We start from the raw sequence: 19,589 nt of genomic DNA on the forward strand, positions 1-19,589 counted from the left end.
CGTTACTCCCCAGGGTTCTAAAAAGAATCAGGAGGGAGGGAGTTCAGACAATTCTCATTGCCCCCGATTGGCCTCGAAGAGTTTGGTACGCAGATCTTCTGGCCATGGCAATCGAAGACCCCTGGCCTCTTCCTCTGTGGGAGGATCTTCTTCAGCAAGGGCCGTTCATCTATCCGGACTTACGGTGGCTGTGTTTAACAGCATGGCGGTTGAGCTGAACCTTCTAGATGAGAAGGGTATTCCGGATAAGGTTATTGCAACCATGATTCAGGCCAGGAAGGCTGTCGCGTTAAAGCATTACCATCATATCTGGAAACGATACGTATCCTGATGTGAGGGCTGAAGGTATCCGTCTGCTGATTTCAACTTGGGGCACGTTTTGCGTTTCTTGCAGGCTGGTGTGGATATGGGCCTAAGGTTGGGCTTCATAAAAGTTCAGATCTCGGCCTTGTCCATTTTTTTTCAGAATAAATTGGCTGCTTTGCCTGAAGTCCAGACGTTCCTACAGGGTATCCTTCACATCCAGCCTCCCTTTGTGCCGCCCATGGCACCTTGGGAGCTTAACGTGGTTTTGACCTTTCTGCAATCCTCTTGGTTTGAACCACTGATGTCAGTTGAGGACAAATATCTTACGTGGAAGACTGTTATGCTATTGGCATTGACTTCAGCTAAGCGTGTTTCAGAACTTAAAGCTTTGTACTGCAAGAGTCCCTACTTAGTCTTTCATGAGGACAGAGCGGAGCTCAGGACTCGTCAACAGTTCTTGCCTAAGGTGGTTTCTGCATCCACCTGAATCAGCCTATTGTGGCTCCGGCGGCTTCAACCACTTCTTCCAATCCTGAGTCCTTGGATGTGGTGCGAGCCCTGAAGATTTATGTCAGTAGAACAGCTGCTGTCCGAAAATCGGATTCCCTCTTTGTGCTGTATGATGCTTACAAAAAGGGTTGTCCTGCTTCAAAGAAGTCGATTGCCCCTTGGATTAGCCTTACTATTCAACAGGTTAACGCTTCGGCGGCCTTGCCTATTCCTCGGTCTGTCAAGGCCCACTTTACTAGGTCGGTGGGTTCTTCCTGGGCGGCTGCCCATGGTGTCTCAGCTTTGCAACTATGCCGGGCCGGTACCTGGTCAGGGACAAACACGTTTGTCAAGTTCTACAGGTTTGATACCCTGGCTAAAGAGGATGTCCAATTCGGACATACGGTGTAGCAGACGTCTCACCACGTTCCCACCCGTTTTGGGAGCTTTGGGACGTCTCCGTCGTACTAAGTGACCCCAGTATCCCTTATGGATGATAGAGAAAATAGGATTTTAATTACCTACCAGTAAATCCTTTTCTCGTAGCCCATAAGGGATACTTGGCGCCCGCCTCTGTGCTTCGACTTTTCCTGAAGGTTTTGTTCTTGTGTGAAGTTGATTCTGCTGTTGCTGTTTCTGTTTTCACTGGCTGTTGCTAGTTTGTTTGTTTTGCTGTGTGCTGGTTCTTTACTCTCACCACTCGTTGTCTTGTCATGTTTCCTCCTCTCAAGTATGTCCATCTCCTTCGGGCACAGTTTTTTTAGACTGGGCTGTGGGGGAGGGCATAGAGGAGAGGAGCCGGCACACTCTGTTTGAAGAATTTAAAATGCACCTGCTCCTTTGAACCCCATCTATACCCCATCGTACTAAGTGACCCCAGTATCCCTTATGGACTACGAGAAAAGGATTTACCGGTAGGTAATTTAAAATCTTATTTTCATGAAACACTGAAAAATGAAAGCTCTTATAGCAAGTGATCCCATCATGATTTATTAACAGATTGATCAATTTTGTGATTTTTTTTTTTCAATGTTAAATATTGGCTTTTTGTGAATCAAAATGTTTTTGAAAATATTTGCATTTTTCATTTTTATGGGAACATATTGCTGTTATACATCATATTAAAGTCCATAAAAATAGGTTTAAAATGAGACCTTACCCAACTCTGTAGCTCATTTAGGTGAGCTGCAAATGCAATTTAAAAAACGTTAATACTGTAGCACATTTTTGTGAAAAAATTGCAGGTTTAATGGCTTATAAATTAAAACCCGTTAAACATATCAGCCTAAGATTTTGGGGTTTTCTTTACACCCATGGCAGCATTTATAATACCAAATTTTATTACAATATGAAATGGTCAGTCTGAAACCTGTGTTTATTTGATGTGGAATAACACTTGTATGTAACATAGGGCCTAATTCAGACCTGATCGCAGCAGCAAACTCTTTCTCTAATGGGCAAACCCATGTGGCAGATATTACATGTGCAGAGAGAGTTAGATTTGGGTGGGTTATTTTATTTCTATGCAGGGTAAATACTGGCTGCTTTATCCCTCTGCACATGTTATATCTGCCCCACCTGCACTGCACATGGGGGGGTCATTCCGACCCGTTTGCACGCAGCGGTTTATCGCTGCGGTGCGAACGGGTACGTAATGCGCATGCGCTGCGGCCGCATTGCGCATGCGCGCCATTGTGCGGCGACGGGTCGCCGGGTTACGTCGCAGGTAACGAAGGAAGCGGTCGCAGAGCCGACCACAAAGAATATTGACAGGAAGAAGGCGTTCCAGGGCGGATCCGGACCGTTTGGAGCCGTTTTCGGGGAGTGGTGAGGAAAACGCAGGCGTGTCCAGGAGAACGGAGGGCGGATGTCTGACGTCAAAGCCGGCTCCAGCATCACAGGGATCGTTGCACAGGGTAAGTAGATAGGCGATCACTCCCAAAGGAGATGCCAAAAAGTGCCAGTGGCAGTAGCACACTTAGGACAAATACCAGAACTCCCATTCCCCATCTTAACCAAACTAGCTGGGGTCATGTAGGACCTGTGTAAAATAAAAAACTGAATCTGTTGGAATTTAATAGTGTAGCAGAGCGTGGGTATTGCTGAGCACAATCCCACTCTTCCTCTTCAATGGGACCAAGATCACCCTCCCACCTCACACAAAGTCTAGAGAGCGGGTCAGCATGAAATACAGGCCCTCATTCCGAGTTGATCGCTCGCTAGCTGCTTTTAGCAGCAGTACAAACGCTAAGCCGCCGCCCTCTGGGAGTGTATCTTAGCTTAGCAGAAGTGCGAACGAAAAGATTACGGGGTTATTTTTTTTTCAAGCAGTTTCAGAGTGGCTGCAGACCTACTTCTTTCTTTCGATCACTTCAGTCTGTTTAGTTCCTGTTTTGACGTCACAAACACATGCGTTTGGCCAGCCACTCCCCTGTTTCCCCAGGCACACCTGCTTTTTTACCAGACATGCCTGCGTTTTTTAGCACACTCCCGGAAAAGGTCAGTTACCTTTCAGAAACGCCCCATTCCTGTCAATCACTCACCGATCAGCAGAGCGACGGAAAAGAGTCGCTCGCCCTTGTGTAAAACGGCATCGTTTTTTGTGAAAGTACGTAGCGAGTGCGCACTGCGGCCCGTACGCATGCGCAGAAATGCCGATTTCTCTGACGTCCTAGTGGATGCTGGGAACTCCGTAAGGACCATGGGGAATAGCGGGCTCCGAAGGAGGCTGGGCACTCTAGAAAGATTTCAGACTACCTGATGTGCACTGGCTCCTCCCACTATGACCCTCCTCCAAGCCTCAGTTAGAATTCGTGCCCGGCCGAGGTTGGATGCACACTAGGGGCTCTCCTGAGCTCTTAGAAAGAATAGACTTAGGTTTTTTATTTTCAGTGAGACCTGCTGGCAACAGGCTCACTGCAGCGAGGGACTAAGGGGAGAAGAAGCGAACTCGCCTGCTTGCAGCCGGATTGGGCTTCTTAGGCTACTGGACACCATTAGCTCCAGAGGGATCGACCGCAGGCCCAGTCCTTGGTGTTCGGTCCCGGAGCCGCGCCGCCGTCCCCCTTACAGAGCCAGAAGCAAGAAGATGGTCCGGAAAATCGGCGGCATGAAGACTCTGTCTTCACCAAGGTAGTGCACAGCACTGCAGCTGTGCGCCATTGCTCCTCTCACACTTCACACTCCGGTCACTGAGGGTGCAGGGCGCTGGGGGGGGGGGCCCCCTGAGGCAGCAATAATAACACCTTGGCTGGCTAAAATACCTCAATATATAGCCCCAGAGGCTATATATGAGGTAAATACCCCTGCCAGAATTCCATAAAAAGCGGGAGAATAGGCCGCGAAAAAGGGGCGGAGCCTATCTCCTCAGCACACTGGCGCCATTTTTCCCTCACAGCTCGGCTGGAAGGAAGCTCCCTGGCTCTTCCCTGCAATATACAGTAACAGTAAGAGGGAAAAGAGAGGGGGGGGGGGGCATTAAATTTGGCAGTATATATACATATATTATATGAAAAGCAGCTATTAGGGACATAACTCAGTTAGTCCCTGTATATATATAGCGCTCTGGTGTGTGCTGGCATACTCTCACTCTGTCCCCCCAAAGGGCTTTTTGTGGGTCCTGTCCTCTGTTGAGCATTCCCTGTGTGTGTGGGGTGTGTCGGTACGGCTGTGTCAACATGTTTGATGAGGATAATGAGGTGGAGGCGGAGCAGATGCATTTTGAAGGGACGTCACCCCCTGCGGGGCAGACACCCGAGTGGATGAACTTATGGAAAGAAATGAGTGCACGTATAGATTCTTTACATAAGAAATTTGACGACATGCCAAATGTGGGACAGCTGGGATCTCAGCTCGTGCCTGTCCAGGTGCCTCAGGGGTCGTCAGGGGCTCTAAAACGCCCGCTACCTCAGTTTGCAGACCCGGATGTCGACACGGATACTGATAACAGTGTCGACGACGATGAGTCAAACCTAATGCCTGTCAGGGCCTTTCACTGCATGATTGAGGCAATGAAAGAGGTGTTAAACATTTCTGATTTACATCCAGGTACCACAAAAAAGGGTATTATGTTTGGGGAGAAAAAACTACCCGTAGTTTTTCCCCCATCAGATGAACTAAATGAAGTGTGTGAAGAAGCGTGGCTTTTCCCTGATAAAAAAATTTGTAATTCCTAAGAAGGTACTAATGGCGTTCCCTTTCCCGCCAGAGGATAGGTCACGTTGGGAAACACCACCTAGGGTGGATAAAGCGCTCACACGTTTGTCAAAAAAGGTGGCACTACCCTCTCAGGATACGGCCGCCCTTAAGGAGCCTGCTGATAGAAAGCAGGAGGCAATCCTGAAGTCTGTATACACACACTCAGGCATTATACTTAGACCAGCTATTGCGTCAGCTTGGATGTGCAGTGCTGCCGCTGCATGGTCGGAAAAACTGTCAGAAAATATTGACACACTAGACAGAGACACTATTCTGCTAACAATTGACCATATAAAAGATTCAGTCTTATATATGAGAGATGCACAGAGGGAAATTTGCCGGCTGGCATCTAAAGTAAGTGCATTGTCTATCTCTGCTAGGAGATGCTTATGGACTCGTCAGTGGACGGGAGATGCAGATTCCAAGAGGCACATGGAAGTTTTGCCTTATAAAGGGGAGGAATTATTTGGGGATGGTCTCTCCGACCTAGTTTCCACAGCAACGTCTGGGAAGTCAGCATTTTTACCCCATGTTCCCTCACAGCCTAAGAAGGCGCCATTTTATCAGGTTCAGTCCTTTCGGACCCAGAAAAGCAAGCGTGGAAAAGGAGGGTCTTTTCTGTCTAGAGGCAGAGGTAGGGGAAAAAGGCTGCAACAGACAGCAGGTTCCCAGGAACAAAAGTCCTCCCCCGCTTCCTCTTCCAAGTCCGCCGCATGACGGTGGGGCTCCTCAGGTGGAGCCAGGTACGGTGGGGGCCCGCCTCAGAAATTTCAGCGATCAGTGGGCTCGCTCACAGGTGGATCCCTGGATCCTTTAAGTAGTATCTCAGGGATACATGCTGGAATTCGAGGCGGCTCCACCCCACCGGTTCCTAAAATCTGCCTTGCCGATTGCTCCCTCAGACAGGGAGGCGGTGCTAGCGGCAATTCACAAGCTGTATTCCCAGCAGGTGATAATCAAGGTACCCCTACTTCAACAAGGCCGGGGTTACTATTCCACACTATTTGTGGTACCGAAGCCGGACGGTTCGGTGAGACCCATTTTAAATTTGAAGTCCTTGAACATGTACATAAAAAAATTCAAGTTCAAGATGGAATCGCTCAGGGCGGTTATTGCAAGCCTGGACGAGGGGGATTACATGGTTTCCCTGGACATCAAGGATGCTTACCTGCATGTCCCCATTTACCATCCTCACCAGGAGTACCTCAGATTTGTGGTACAGGATTGCCATTACCAATTCCAGACGCTGCCGTTTGGACTCTCCACGGCACCAAGGGTATTTACCAAGGTTATGGCGGAAATGATGATACTCCTTCGAAGAAAGGGAGTTTTAATTATCCCGTACTTGGACGATCTCCTAATAAAGGCACGGTCCAAAGAACAGTTGTTGGTGGGAGTAGCACTATCTCAGGAAGTGCTGAACCAGCACGGCTGGATTCTGAATATCCCAAAGTCACAGCTGGTCCCGACGACACGTCTACTGTTCCTGGGGATGATTCTGGACACAGTCCAGAAAAAAGTTTCTCCCGGAGGAGAAAGCCAGGGAGTTGTCTTCTCTAGTCAGAGACCTCCTGAAACCAAAACAGGTATCGGTGCATCACTGCACGCGGGTCCTGGGAAAGATGGTAGCTTCTTACGATGCAATTCCATTCGGCAGGTTCCATGCCAGAATCTTTCAGTGGGACCTGTTGGACAAGTGGTCCGGATCGCATCTTCAGATGCATCGCTTGATAACCCTGTCTGTAAGAACCATTGTGTCTCTTCTGTGGTGGCTGCAGAGTGCTCATCTTCTGGAGGGTCGCAGATTCGGCATTCAGGACTGGGTCCTGGTGACCACGGATGCCAGCCTGCGAGGCTGGTGGGCAGTCACAAAGGGAAGAAACTTCCAAGGACTATGGACAAGTCAGGAGACTTCCCTTCACATAAATATTCTGGAACTAAGGGCCATCTACAATGCCCTAAGTCAAGCAAAATCCCTGCTCCTACACCAGCCGGTGCTGATCCAGTCAGACAACATCACGGCAGTCGCCCATGTGAATCGACAGGGCGGCACAAGAAGCAGGATGGCAATGACAGAAGCCACAAGAATTCTCCGATGGGCGGAAAATCATGTACTAGCACTGTCAGCAGTGTTCATTCCGGGAGTGGACAACTGGGAAGCAGACTTCCTCAGCAGACACGACCTCCACCCGGGAGAGTGGGGACTTCATCCAGAAGTCTTCCAAATGATTGTACATCAGTGGGGTCGTCCACAGGTGGACATGATGGCGTCCCGCCTAAACAAAAAACTAGAGAGGTATTGCGCCAGGTCAAGAGACCCTCAAGCGATAGCTGTGGACGCTCTGGTGACACCGTGGGTGTACCAGTCAGTTTATGTGTTCCCTCCGCTGCCTCTCATACCAAAGGTATTGAGAATAATAAGAAAGCGAGGAGTAAACACAATTCTCGTGGTTCCGGATTGGCCAAGAAGAACATGGTACCCGGAACTTCAAGAGATGATCTCAGAGGACCCGTGGCCTCTGCCGCTAAGACAAGACCTGCTACAGCAGGGGCCCTGTCTGTTCCAAGACTTACCGCGGCTGCGTTTGACGGCATGGCGGTTGAACGCCGGATCCTGAAAGAAAAGGGCATTCCGGAGGAAGTCATTCCTACGCTTATTAAAGCCAGGAAAGAGGTTACAGCAAATCATTATCACCGCATATGGCGGAAATATGTTGCATGGTGTGAGGCCGAAAAGGCCCCAACTGAGGAATTTCAACTAGGTCGATTTCTGCATTTCCTGCAAGCAGGAGTGAATATGGGCCTAAAACTGGGTTCCATTAAGGTATAGATCTCGGCTCTATCGATTTTCTTTCAGAAAGAACTAGCTTCAGTACTTGAAGTTCAGACATTTGTAAAGGGAGTGCTGCATATTCAGCCCCCATATGTGCCTCCTGTGGCACCTTGGGATCTCAACGTGGTGTTGAGTTTCTTAAAATCACATTGGTTTGAACCACTAAAAACCGTGGATCTGAAATATCTCACGTGGAAGGTGGTCATGTTATTGGCCTTGGCTTCTGCCAGGCGAGTTTCAGAATTGGCGGCTTTGTCTTATAAAAGCCCTTATCTGATTTTCCATATGGATAGGGCAGAATTGAGGACTCGTCCCCAGTTTCTCCCTAAGGTGGTGTCAGCGTTTCATTTGAACCAGCCTATTGTGGTGCCTGCGGCCACTAGGGACTTGGAGGACTCCAAGTTGTTAGACGTGGTCAGGGCCCTGAAAATATATGTTTCCAGGACGGCTGGAGTCAGAAAAACTGACTCGCTGTTTATCCTATATGCACCCAACAAGCTGGGTGCTCCTGCTTCTAAGCAGACTATTGCTCGTTGGATTTCTAGTACAATTCAACTTGCACATTCTGTGGCAGGCTTGCCACAGCCAAAATCTGTCAATGCCCATTCCACAAGGAAGGTGGGCTCATCTTGGGCGGCTGCCCGAGGGGTCTCGGCTTTACAACTTTGCCGAGCTGCTACTTGGTCAGGGGCAAACACGTTTGCAAAATTCTATAAATTTGATACCCTGGCTGAGGAGGACCTGGAGTTCTCTCATTCGGTGTTGCAGAGTCATCCGCACTCTCCCGCCCGTTTGGGAGCTTTGGTATAATCCCCATGGTCCTTACGGAGTTCCCAGCATCCACTAGGACGTCAGAGAAAATAAGAATTTACTCACCGGTAATTCTATTTCTCGTAGTCCGTAGTGGATGCTGGGCGCCCATCCCAAGTGCGGTTTATCTGCAATACTTGTACATAGTTATTGTTAACTAAATCGGGTTATTGTTGAGCCATCTGTTGAGAGGCTCAGTTGTTTCATACTGTTAACTGGGTTTCATATCACGAGTTGTACGGTGTGATTGGTGTGGCTGGTATGAGTCTTACCCGGGATTCAAAATCCTTCCTTATTGTGTACGCTCGTCCGGGCACAGTATCCTAACTGAGGCTTGGAGGAGGGTCATAGTGGGAGGAGCCAGTGCACACCAGGTAGTCTGAAATCTTTCTAGAGTGCCCAGCCTCCTTCGGAGCCCGCTATTCCCCATGGTCCTTACGGAGTTCCCAGCATCCACTACGGACTACGAGAAATAGAATTACCGGTGAGTAAATTCTTATTTTTTAGCCTGATCGCTGCGCTGCGAACAATGGCAGCTAGTGATCAACTCGGAATGACCACCATAGCTAGGAGGTATAGGAAAGCAACCGAGATTACTTTGGCTTGACCCAGATTGATGACAAAGGATTTAACAGGATATGGAAGGAGTATAGATGGGGCGTCCCCAAATTGTGCATGCAATGCATGTCTAAGTTGGAGGAAACCATAAAAATAGGAGTTGGGTAAATGAAACTCAAATTTCAGTTGCTGGAAGGATTTCAGTGTACCTTCGCAATATAATTGGGATACTGATATTACTGACTTGGGGGACCACATCTGACGTCCATCCCAGGACTGAAGCTCAGGGAGACAGCGAGAGTACCAGAGGGGAGTATCCAGGTCAAGAGCATCAAATTTAGTTTACACCGTAGCGCCTGACAAATCTTGGCAGCCTGAAAGACAATGGGAGGAGAAAACTTAGAAATATTACCACTTAGCAGAACCTGTGTAGGTGAGAGGCCAGGGTAATAACAGTGGATAAATACATTTTGCAAAGAACACTCATTGGTATTCTGTAGCCAGGTTCTCATGTGTACAATCTGAGCAGCACAATAATACAGTTGCAAATTGTGGATCGCCAGCCCACCATCTGTCCTAGTTCTGGTGAGAGTATTGAACTGAACTCTAGGTTGCTTGTTAGCCCAAACTAGGGAGGACAGGACACTATTTAATTTTCTAAAAAATACAGAAAATATATAAACTGGAGACTGTAAGAGGATATAGAGACTCTTGGGCAATAATAAAATTTTGATAAGATTGACCTTGCCGGTAACCGTCAGTGGGAGCCTACACCAAGACCTAGATTTACAAGTAATGAGCTGCATTAACGGATCTAAATTTAATGGATGAGGTCAGAAGGGTCATTAGTAATTAGGATGCCTAGATATTTAAATTGGGTAGTCCAACAGAGAGGTAGAGGGATTTTAGGGACAGCAGGGAGAGGGCTGGAAGACTTACTTTGATTGGTGTGCAGCTCAGGTGTTCTACCCCGAGTCCTGTCTTTTCTACAGATGGGTCTGGACTTGGGCCTCTGCCTTTCATCTCTTTAAAGTATAGATTTCAGTTCTTTCAGTCCTCTTCTAGTGTAATGTGACGCTTTTGCCTAATGTGCAGATCTTTATGGATGGTTTCCTGCATGTACAGCCTCTATTTATTCCACTGCTGGCTCCATGGAACTTGTCACTGGTCCCGCAGGCTCTTCAATCTGACCTTTCCTGGTTTACATGTTTAAACTGTTTTCCTCCTTGCAATTACATTATCCTGGAGAGTGGTGGATTCGAGCATCTTGTCTTGGCACTCTCCTTTTCTTATTTTCCATCCTGACCGAGCCATCCTTCGGATACCTCTGGGTTACCTTCCAAACGTTTTGTTCAGGTTCCATATCAACCAGGAAATTGTGGTTCCGTCCTTTCAGGGTCCCAATGCTTTTTCAGAGCAGGCCTCCTAGGATGTTGGACAGGTCCTCCGGATTTATGTAGACAGAACCTGGGACTTAAGTAGATCTGATTCTCTTCGTCTTGTATGACTTCAACAAACGGGAATTGCCGTTCATTAAGCAGACTTTGGCAAGGTGGCTCCGCCATACCTATTCCTTGGCGGACCTTCTGGTCACTGCCTTGGTGCGTGCACTTTCCCCTTTAGGGCAGTGGGTACTTCTTGGGAGACCCGACATAGAGGCACTGTATAGCAGTACCTTGGTCCACTGCCCATATGTTCATCAAATTGTTTTCTTTTGATACCCTCGCCACTGCGGATGTGAGTTTCTGGTGTAGAGTTCATAGTGCCATAGATTGTAAGCTTGCGAGCAGGGCCTTCCTACCTCTATGACTGCTTGTTTATTACCCAGTTTTGTTTTATCATTGTGTCCAGTTGTAAAGCGCAATGGAATTTGCTGCGCTATAAAAGAGACTGTTAATAAATAAATAGTGCAGCAAGGGAGCTTCCCACCCTTAGAGAGACAGCTTCGGAATGTCCCATGGTGATACCTATGTTCCCCATGGGTGAGAGAAAAGGGGATTTTTGTCCATATATGTAAAATCCTTTTCTCTGAGTACATGGGAGACACATGGTGCCCGCCCTGATGCACCTGGCTTGCAGGCTTTTGCACTGTTAGCGGTTCCCCTCTTCACCTTCACTGTGTATGTTTGATCTCTGTGTGTGTATGTTTGATGTGTGTGTGTGTGTGTGTGTGTGTGTGGGTCTTCTCCTTCCTCTTGCTCCTTGCCTTGGGCTTGTTAACTGATCCCCTAGGCTTGGGCCAGATATAGGGGAGAGGGAGCCTGTGCTGTTGGGTAAAGAACATTAACTATTTGGTGCCCAGACTCCAATACCCATCGTGATCCCGGTTCCCCCATGGACTACGAAAAAAGGATTTTAAAGGTAAGAACAAAAATCACATTTTTTTATGTTTTCACTGCAACATGCCAGAGGTGTGATAAATTATATGTTTTGCAATTCTTATATAAATCCGCATTATTTTGCTTCTTATTAAATGTTTGCCAAAAAAAAAACCAACAACATGATTTTAGAATTAGTTATAGACAAATTTCCATTTACGGCACTTTGGGGGTCATTCCGAGTTGATCGTAGCTGTGCTAAATTTAGCACAGATACGATCATCTTCCCTGACATGTGGGGGGACGCCACGCACAAATACAAAAACATCGCACAGCGGCGATGCTTTTGTATTTGTGGAGTAAATCCCATCCGCACAAATACAAAAACACCGCACAGCGGCGATGCTTTTGTATTTGTGGAGTAAATCCCAGCCGGCACAGATCCTGCGGCTGGCCGGGAGTTGATCGTCACTGCCACTGGCCGCAGCGGCTGCGTGAGATGTCACGCAGCCGCGCGGCCTGCCCCCCCCCCCCCCCCCAAAAAACGGTCCAGCCACGCTTAACGCCGCCGTCCAGCCCCCTCCCGCCCTGCGATCGCTACTGATCGACGGTCTTCGGCCGTCCGGTGTGCACCGGCGCACTGCGGCACCGGCACATGCGCAATTCTGACCCGATCGCTGCGATAAACTGCAGCGAGCGAGCGGGTCGGAATGACCCCCTTTGTCCACACACAGAGAACAGTATTAACATCAGCACATGGATATATACATGTGACTTTCCATCATGTGACTTTTTTAAGACTTGGTTTAAGAGTTGAATGCTGAAATTACCTCACTGGGCTTTGGTCACAAACCTGTAAATCAGGTTTTCTATATAACTGCTATTGTGAAGTGTGTGATTAGATTAACAGGTTTAAAGACAGCATCCATGTGTATAAACCCTAAAGCCTAGTACACATGGGGAGATGTGATCAGAGATGTGTGCTGAGCGATCTATCACAGACCGCTCAGCACACATCTCTCTCCCCGCTCAGCACAGCGCGATGTGTGCTGAGCGAGGGGGGGTGACGGAGGGGGGCGCTCATTTCACCCAAAGGGTGAAATGAGCGATGTGCTAGATTGTGCCTGCATGCAGGACAATCTAGGACCGGCGATAGCGATGTGCGGGGTCGCGCATCGCTGTTGCTGGGGGGCATACACACGAGAGATCCTTGCTTAAAATCTAAGCAATCTAGTCAGATTGCTTAGATTTTAAGAATGGATCTCTCCATGTGTACCCCCTTTACACTATTAGTCTGTGTACAGTAGATGATTTAGGAGTCTATGGTTTATTTATCATTATCTATGACTAAAGTAATAAACATACTGTGAGGTTGATGTACCAAGCAGTGGAAAGAGTAGAAAAGGAGACTAGCTTTGAAGTAGTATTTATCAAGTACATTCTATATAACGATGGGTAGAAGCTGATTAGTTGCTACAGGGCCACAATCTGAAGTCCCGGACAGCGAGGGGGCGCCGCCTCTGGCTCCAACCACCAATACCTGGCGCTGCACCAGGCTGTGCAACAACAGCGGGCCGATGTGCAGGGAGAACATATTAAAAACAAGCCTTTCCTAAGCATCAGACCTCTGTAAATCGGTCCGCGACACTCATCATGATGTGTGATATTACGTAGGGGTGGAGCGCCATGGGTGGTGCTGGCCATTTTGTTAGTCTCGGGCCCCATCATTTCTGATGGCAGCCCTGATGGGCAACTTCTTCACTGGTCCACTTCTCCACTCTTTTCACTGATACACCAACCCAATGAATCACTGTATATATAGCTATGATACAGAACATATTTGGTCATCAATTTATCAATGATTAAGGTGCCAGAGAGGTGAAGTAAAAACGTGTCTCTCTGAGGATGTCTATTCTTCTTCCTGCTGTCTGCTTAATGCTGATGTGATCTCCTGTTGCCAGTCAGTACTGCACGTGCCCAGTAAGAACTGTTCACTCTGCTGGCGGCGAACTCTGTGGTCTGATGAGCAGTGTGGGTGGGGAAGATACAGGCAGGCAGAGTAAAAGGGTAATTCCATGATTATGTCAACCAGAACATCTCTTCCTGAAAGTGGCACAATTAATCTTGTAGTGAAAATGTATATTCTCTGAAGTTAATATTTTGTAAAACCAAAGATGATAAACACCTGTTTTTCATAAATCATAGGTTGGCAGCATTGTTTATTCAAGATGGCAGTCTGGGGAAAGCTGTGGTGATTTTGTGCCTTATTTGACAACTGTTTATATTGATACACACCAGATTATAAGAATCTTACCAGAGCCACAATTTGATAATAGGCTTAAACTGTATTTTCAGGATGTAAGCTTTGATAATGATGTAGTCTAATTGGCAGATTTAAATGGTTTTTGCAAGTATTTTGGAACATGTCGTGTCTGTCTCAATTCCTATGTCGTGTCTGTCACAGGAATGATGTTTAATAAAATATTTACAAATACTTGAAATTTCTTATCTTCTTTACCCAACCAAGCCAACAACGCTATCCTTCTCAGTGTTAAGTCATGGAACTGTAGGTTTCATGATTTGGAAGGAAGTTATACGCATCCTGGATTTTTGTTCCCGTTCAGTGTCGTGTCTGTCACATAATATTTGTACCTGTATAATTCTGATAATGACCGAATTAAACTTCCCTGTTACTTTAACAGTTAACTGAATGATTATAGTTTATAACTAGCATAGTTTGCAGAACTTCTGATATTTTATTAATGAAAAAAATAATCATCATTATTCTTGCAGTGAGTCATTTGTCGTGTGTGTCACAAATGGAATTGCCCAAAAGTTGAGTAGATACAATTGCAGCATTACAAATATACAGGGCAGGGAAACATTTGAGGGGAGCTACTGTATTAAAATTATGTATCAGTAGGATGTACAGAGAGCAATAAACTCATTGTCAGCTGGTGAGGCTGCCGCTCAGGTATAAATAATGGGGATCTTCATGCTGACAGAACATCAATTTAAAGGTTCTTTCTGTATATATTGCCTCTGATCACATCTACGATCCACAGTAACCACCCCCTTTGCTCTGTGGGTCTCATCCAGAAGGGGTAGGAGTGCTGGATGCAACTGACCAGAATAAGAAGAGGAGGGTGTTTATGGATGATTCGCAGCTCTGGTGGCACAATACATATACAGTACAGAATGCCATACTGAAATGCTATTATGACATTTTCAAAATTTGCAATAAACAAAGCATTTGATAAATGTCTCAGCAAAAGCAGTCCCCATTACAGGCTATGGGAATGCAGTATGTGAAATTAAGGGGACCACATGCCAAATCAATGATTTCGCTTCAGTATTCCTGTTGGTAAATTGCCTGGAGCAGTGATAACCACTTTCTTAGATGAAAAACACAGTCTGATAGATAGACCTCTGCATATTTCATTTAGTATCACAGTAATATTAATGAATTTGCCGTAGGCAGTTAAAAATTTTACCCCTCTGGCGAGGCCTCGTCACTTATCTGATTCTTCTGTCTTGCTGGCAGCCAACCATTACCAGCGACGGGCTAAGGATCAATGCCCATGCGCAATGGTCATCTGCGCATTATGCTTCCAACTAACGGTGAGTTCCCAATACCGGCAATAGGGACCGTACCACTAACTTCAGCATAAATGATACAGTACCAGACAGAGGAAAGCTAAGTGCAACACTGTTTGCTAAATACAGAACAGAGGGCAAAATCCTTTTAGCTGTTCTGATAAATAGACCCATTCGTGTTTGTTGTACATTATTTTTGCTCACAAATTATATAGAGCCGCTTGTTCTCCATAAAGATGTACAAAGGAATACTGAGTTTGTTACACACGGAGGCAAAGGCGTCACTAGTGGGGTGCGAATCACCCCTGGGTGTCACCCTTCCAGGGGGTGACACCAAAATACCGTCACCTCTGCAGTAACTGGGAGCCACATGTTGCACTATGACATCTTCGTCGGCAATGCAAGCACTCTCTCCGGGGGCAGCCCAAACACACACCCCTGGCGTGATGTAACCTGCGCCTTTTGGCCGCATTGGGTGTCACCGAACAAGGTGTCGTCACTGCTCAGAGGTTTGTTTGACAATATTATTCCAGGCCATAGTTATTATACAGTTGTTATTATTATAATGGCCTCTTGCCCAAAATTGAGTTTAACCAGTTCCCGGACACTAACGTATGAGATGCGACCGCAGCCAGGAGTGCGTTACTTCACCATGTCATATCCCATAAGTTTATATGGAAGAAATAAGCATATGGGCAGAATGGATTTGCTGCTACGCACCCCAGGGAGTGATGCTGTGGTCTGTGTCCGCTGGCATCACTCCTAAAATTGCACCCCAGAATCCAGCGCGAACGGCACTCGGGCACATGCTTCTAAACTAAAGGTGCTAGAAGGGGGAACATAGTCTCTGTCCCCCCCCTTCCCTGTGCAGAGATCAGCTGCAGCAGGGGGGGCTGATGAATAGGGGGTGCTGCACCATTGTCTGGCCGTGAGCATACATTGGGCACACAGTAGTGGGGGTGGGGGGGGACATTTATCTCCATGAGTATTGAGTATTACTGATAAAGGCTAGTGTGTTTATACGTTTTGGATGCAGAACATATGATATGTAATTACAACAACAAACCTTTCAAAGTAATATTTGTATTGTTTATTGAAAAGTAATGAATAAAAACAGAAATGTAACCACAAGTCACTTATATGGGGACAGTTGGATGAAATGGCTCTATGTGCACTGTGCAGCAGGAAGCAACTGAAATAGAGATATTCCATTGTCAAAGCATAACCTTGTACTTACTTGACTTTAAATCAAATGAATAAAACATTGTTTTCTTTGGAAAATTAAAATGTCTTTTCGGGCAGACATAACATTCATATAGAAAGAGGAAGATGTCTGTGCTTTGTGGTTTGCTAGGGCCAGTTACTGATTATCCAAGATGTCCTGATGTGCAACTTCTCATCCACAGTGGACGTAAATGTTTGATGCGTTCAGCATTTTGCAGTGACTAGAGTCCTGCAGATTCCTGCCTCAGTCTCTGTCTGACATTAATGCATATGAAGACATGTGCTACATCTAACCTATGTTAGAGGAATATTGTACACCCAAATGTTTGTTTGTGACTTACTAAATTACAGGATGTCGCAATGTTTGAAATAGCTGTAAGTATCGCATATATTTATATACCATATAAAACTACTTCTGATGTGTCCGTATGTATATTTTTCCATAACAGGGTTCGGAATCTGGCTGGACAATATGCATTTTGTATCTCTGGGTGTGCTCCTTGCCCTACCTGCTCTCTGCTCATGTTTGGACAATGGTTTAGTCAGGACTCCGCCAATGGGCTGGATGACATGGGAGCGCTACAGGTGTAACATTGACTGCAAAATTGACCCAGAGAATTGTATTAGGTAAGTCTGTCTGTAAATCACACGTGTATCATTAGGCTGACTCATAATGATGATATGCTGACTAGGGCCCAGATTTATCAAGCTTTGGAGAGTGATAAATTGCACGGTGATAAAGTACCAACCAATCAGCTGTCATTTTTCAAACATATGACTGGATCTGATTAGGTGGTACTTTAACACCGTCCAATTTATCACTCTCCAAGGCTTGATAAATCTGGCCTAGGTGTTTTTCAGCCACGCAATATATAGCCTGAAAAAGAATTCAACATATTTTGAACTCTTCCCTAATCACTGCCTGATTCAGGACCAAATCTGATATTCAGATGTTTTAATGAATTTTCCATTGACCCCCAATAACCGCACCCTGAAATAAACTGAAGCTTACTCTATATGATAGTGTAGGAGCTTGTTGAAGATCAGAAACCCCTGACACTGGCCTTAAACTTAAAAGTTCTGATCACAATATGAACAAATTCTTCATGCTTCATTTTGCTAGACACACGCAGACTTTTAGGCTGGGTACATACTTGCCTATGGTACATCAGATGTGACATCGTGCAAGATCCTCCCGCAAACTATATCGTTCATACCCACTGAATGATATAGTTTGCTTCTTGTCAGTGACTGCATGCACACACATGGGGCATACTTTCTTGTACATCATCTTTAGATTTTAAGGTGAAAACTAAAGCTATTGAACATTGTTAACGTCAGTCAAGCAAAACCAGTATTTCTGATTTTTTGCAGATCCTATGTGTTTTCACATGAAATGGGCAGAAAAAACAAGGGCTGATTGAATAGCTTGGGGGGAAAAAATTACCACAAAAAACCCCATAAACACAAATCAAACCCCCCTCCCATTTTTCGTGCCCAAAAACTTATGGGTCTTATTGAATACCCCCCTATATACAGTATGTGTAGAATAATCTTCAGTACTCTAAAATGTATTACCCTAACAATAAGTAGTTAACATACTTTGGGGTATATTCAAATGAAGTCGAAAGCTGCCGTCTGTCGAAAAGACTACAGTTTTCGACTTTTTAAGGTCAAATCATGATTCGACCTATTCAATATAACCCAAAATTTTTCGACAAGTCGATGAATTCGACGTGTCGAAAAGCACGTGGATTGGCGGAATAGGTGCCAAGCCACGTGCTTGTGTCCCTTTTCGACCATCTCAGTCCGACGTAAAAAAATGTCAGACTGAGATGTGGGACCCAGAGGAGGAGAGGGGGGAGAGCCGCAGGGAGACGGGGGACAGCCGCGGACATATAGGTGAGATCAGCGCTACCGCACAGCGCTGCAGCAGGATGTCACACAGCCGCGCCGCTCACGGCAGCTTCCACCCGGCTCCAGCAAGTGAGGTCACACTTGCTGGAGCCGGGTAGACATTGCCGTGAGGTCGGGCGGCTGTGTGACATCCTGCTGCAGCGCTACTGTAGCGCTGATCTCCTCCGTCTGCCGGCGGCTGTCCCCGCTGGTCTCCCCACGGCTCCCCCCCTCTCCTCCTCTGGGTCCCTCATCTCAATTTGACTTGAAAAAGTCGAAATTGAGATGAGATTTGAATAGGGGTTGTCGGATCCATTCCGACAAATGCATGTTGGAATGGATCCGACGCTAATTGAATATACCCCTTAATTTACTAAAGGGACTAATAAACTGGACATTTAAGAAAAATTAACTAGTTTAATCTGTGTCAGTGAAACAATATTTCTCTGACGTCCTAGTGGATGCTGGGACTCCGTCAGGACCATGGGGATTAGCGGCTCCGCAGGAGACAGGGCACAAAAATAAAAGCTTTAGGACTAGGTGGTGTGCACTGGCTCCTCCCCCTATGACCCTCCTCCAAGCCCCAGTTAGGTTTTTGTGCCCGTCCGAGCAGGGTGCAATCTAGGTGGCTCTCCTAAAGAGCTGCTTAGAAAAAGTTATTAGGTTTTTTATTTTCAGTGAGTCCTGCTGGCAACAGGCTCACTGCAACGAGGGACTTAGGGGAGAAGAAGTGAACTCACCTGCGTGCAGGATGGATTGGCTTCTTAGGCTACTGGACACCATTAGCTCCAGAGGGATCGAACACAGGCCCAGCCATGGAGTCCGGTCCCGGAGCCGCGCCGCCGACCCCCTTGCAGATGCCGAAAAGTGAAGAGGTCCAGAAACCGGCGGCAGAAGACTTTTCAGTCTTCATGAGGTAGCGCACAGCACTGCAGCTGTGCGCCATTGTTGTCAGCACACTTCACACCAGCGGTCACTGAGGGTGCAGGGCGCTGGGGGGGGGGCGCCCTGGGCAGCAATGATAATACCTTGTTCTGGCTAAAAATACATCACATATAGCCCCTGGGGCTATATGGATGTATTTAACCCCTGCCAGGTCTCACAAACACCGGGAGAAGAGCCCGCCGAAATAGGGGGCGGGGCCTATCTCCTCAGCACACAGCGCCATTTTCCTGCACAGCTCCGCTGCGAGGAAGGCTCCCAGGACTCTCCCCTGCACTGCACTACAGAAACAGGGTAAAAAAACAGAGAGGGGGGGCACTTTTTTTGGCGATATTGATATATTAAGCTGCTATAAAGGAAACAACACTTCTGTAGGGTTGTTCCTATATATTTATAGCGCTTGGGTGTGTGCTGGCAAA

The 19,589-nt window shown here is 46.7% G+C and overlaps 1 protein-coding gene across 3 annotated transcripts in view; it reads left to right on the plus strand.

Moving 5' to 3' along the window:
• The window catches only part of NAGA (alpha-N-acetylgalactosaminidase), a 101,411-nt gene that overhangs the window by 40,065 nt on the left and 41,757 nt on the right, over positions 1-19,589 (plus strand). For 2 of the 3 annotated variants that reach the window (XM_063934311.1, XM_063934310.1), the window contains exon 2: positions 16,782-16,959. In XM_063934311.1, the coding sequence (XP_063790381.1) occupies positions 16,805-16,959 (155 nt within the window). In that variant the 5' untranslated portion in view covers positions 16,782-16,804. Of the gene's footprint in view, positions 1-15,101; positions 15,133-16,781; positions 16,960-19,589 lie in introns of those variants that run through there. The other variant, XM_063934309.1, reaches the window with a different exon arrangement.

This window comes from Pseudophryne corroboree, chromosome 7 (genome assembly GCF_028390025.1).
Source record: "Pseudophryne corroboree isolate aPseCor3 chromosome 7, aPseCor3.hap2, whole genome shotgun sequence".
NCBI lineage: Eukaryota > Metazoa > Chordata > Amphibia > Anura > Myobatrachidae > Pseudophryne > Pseudophryne corroboree.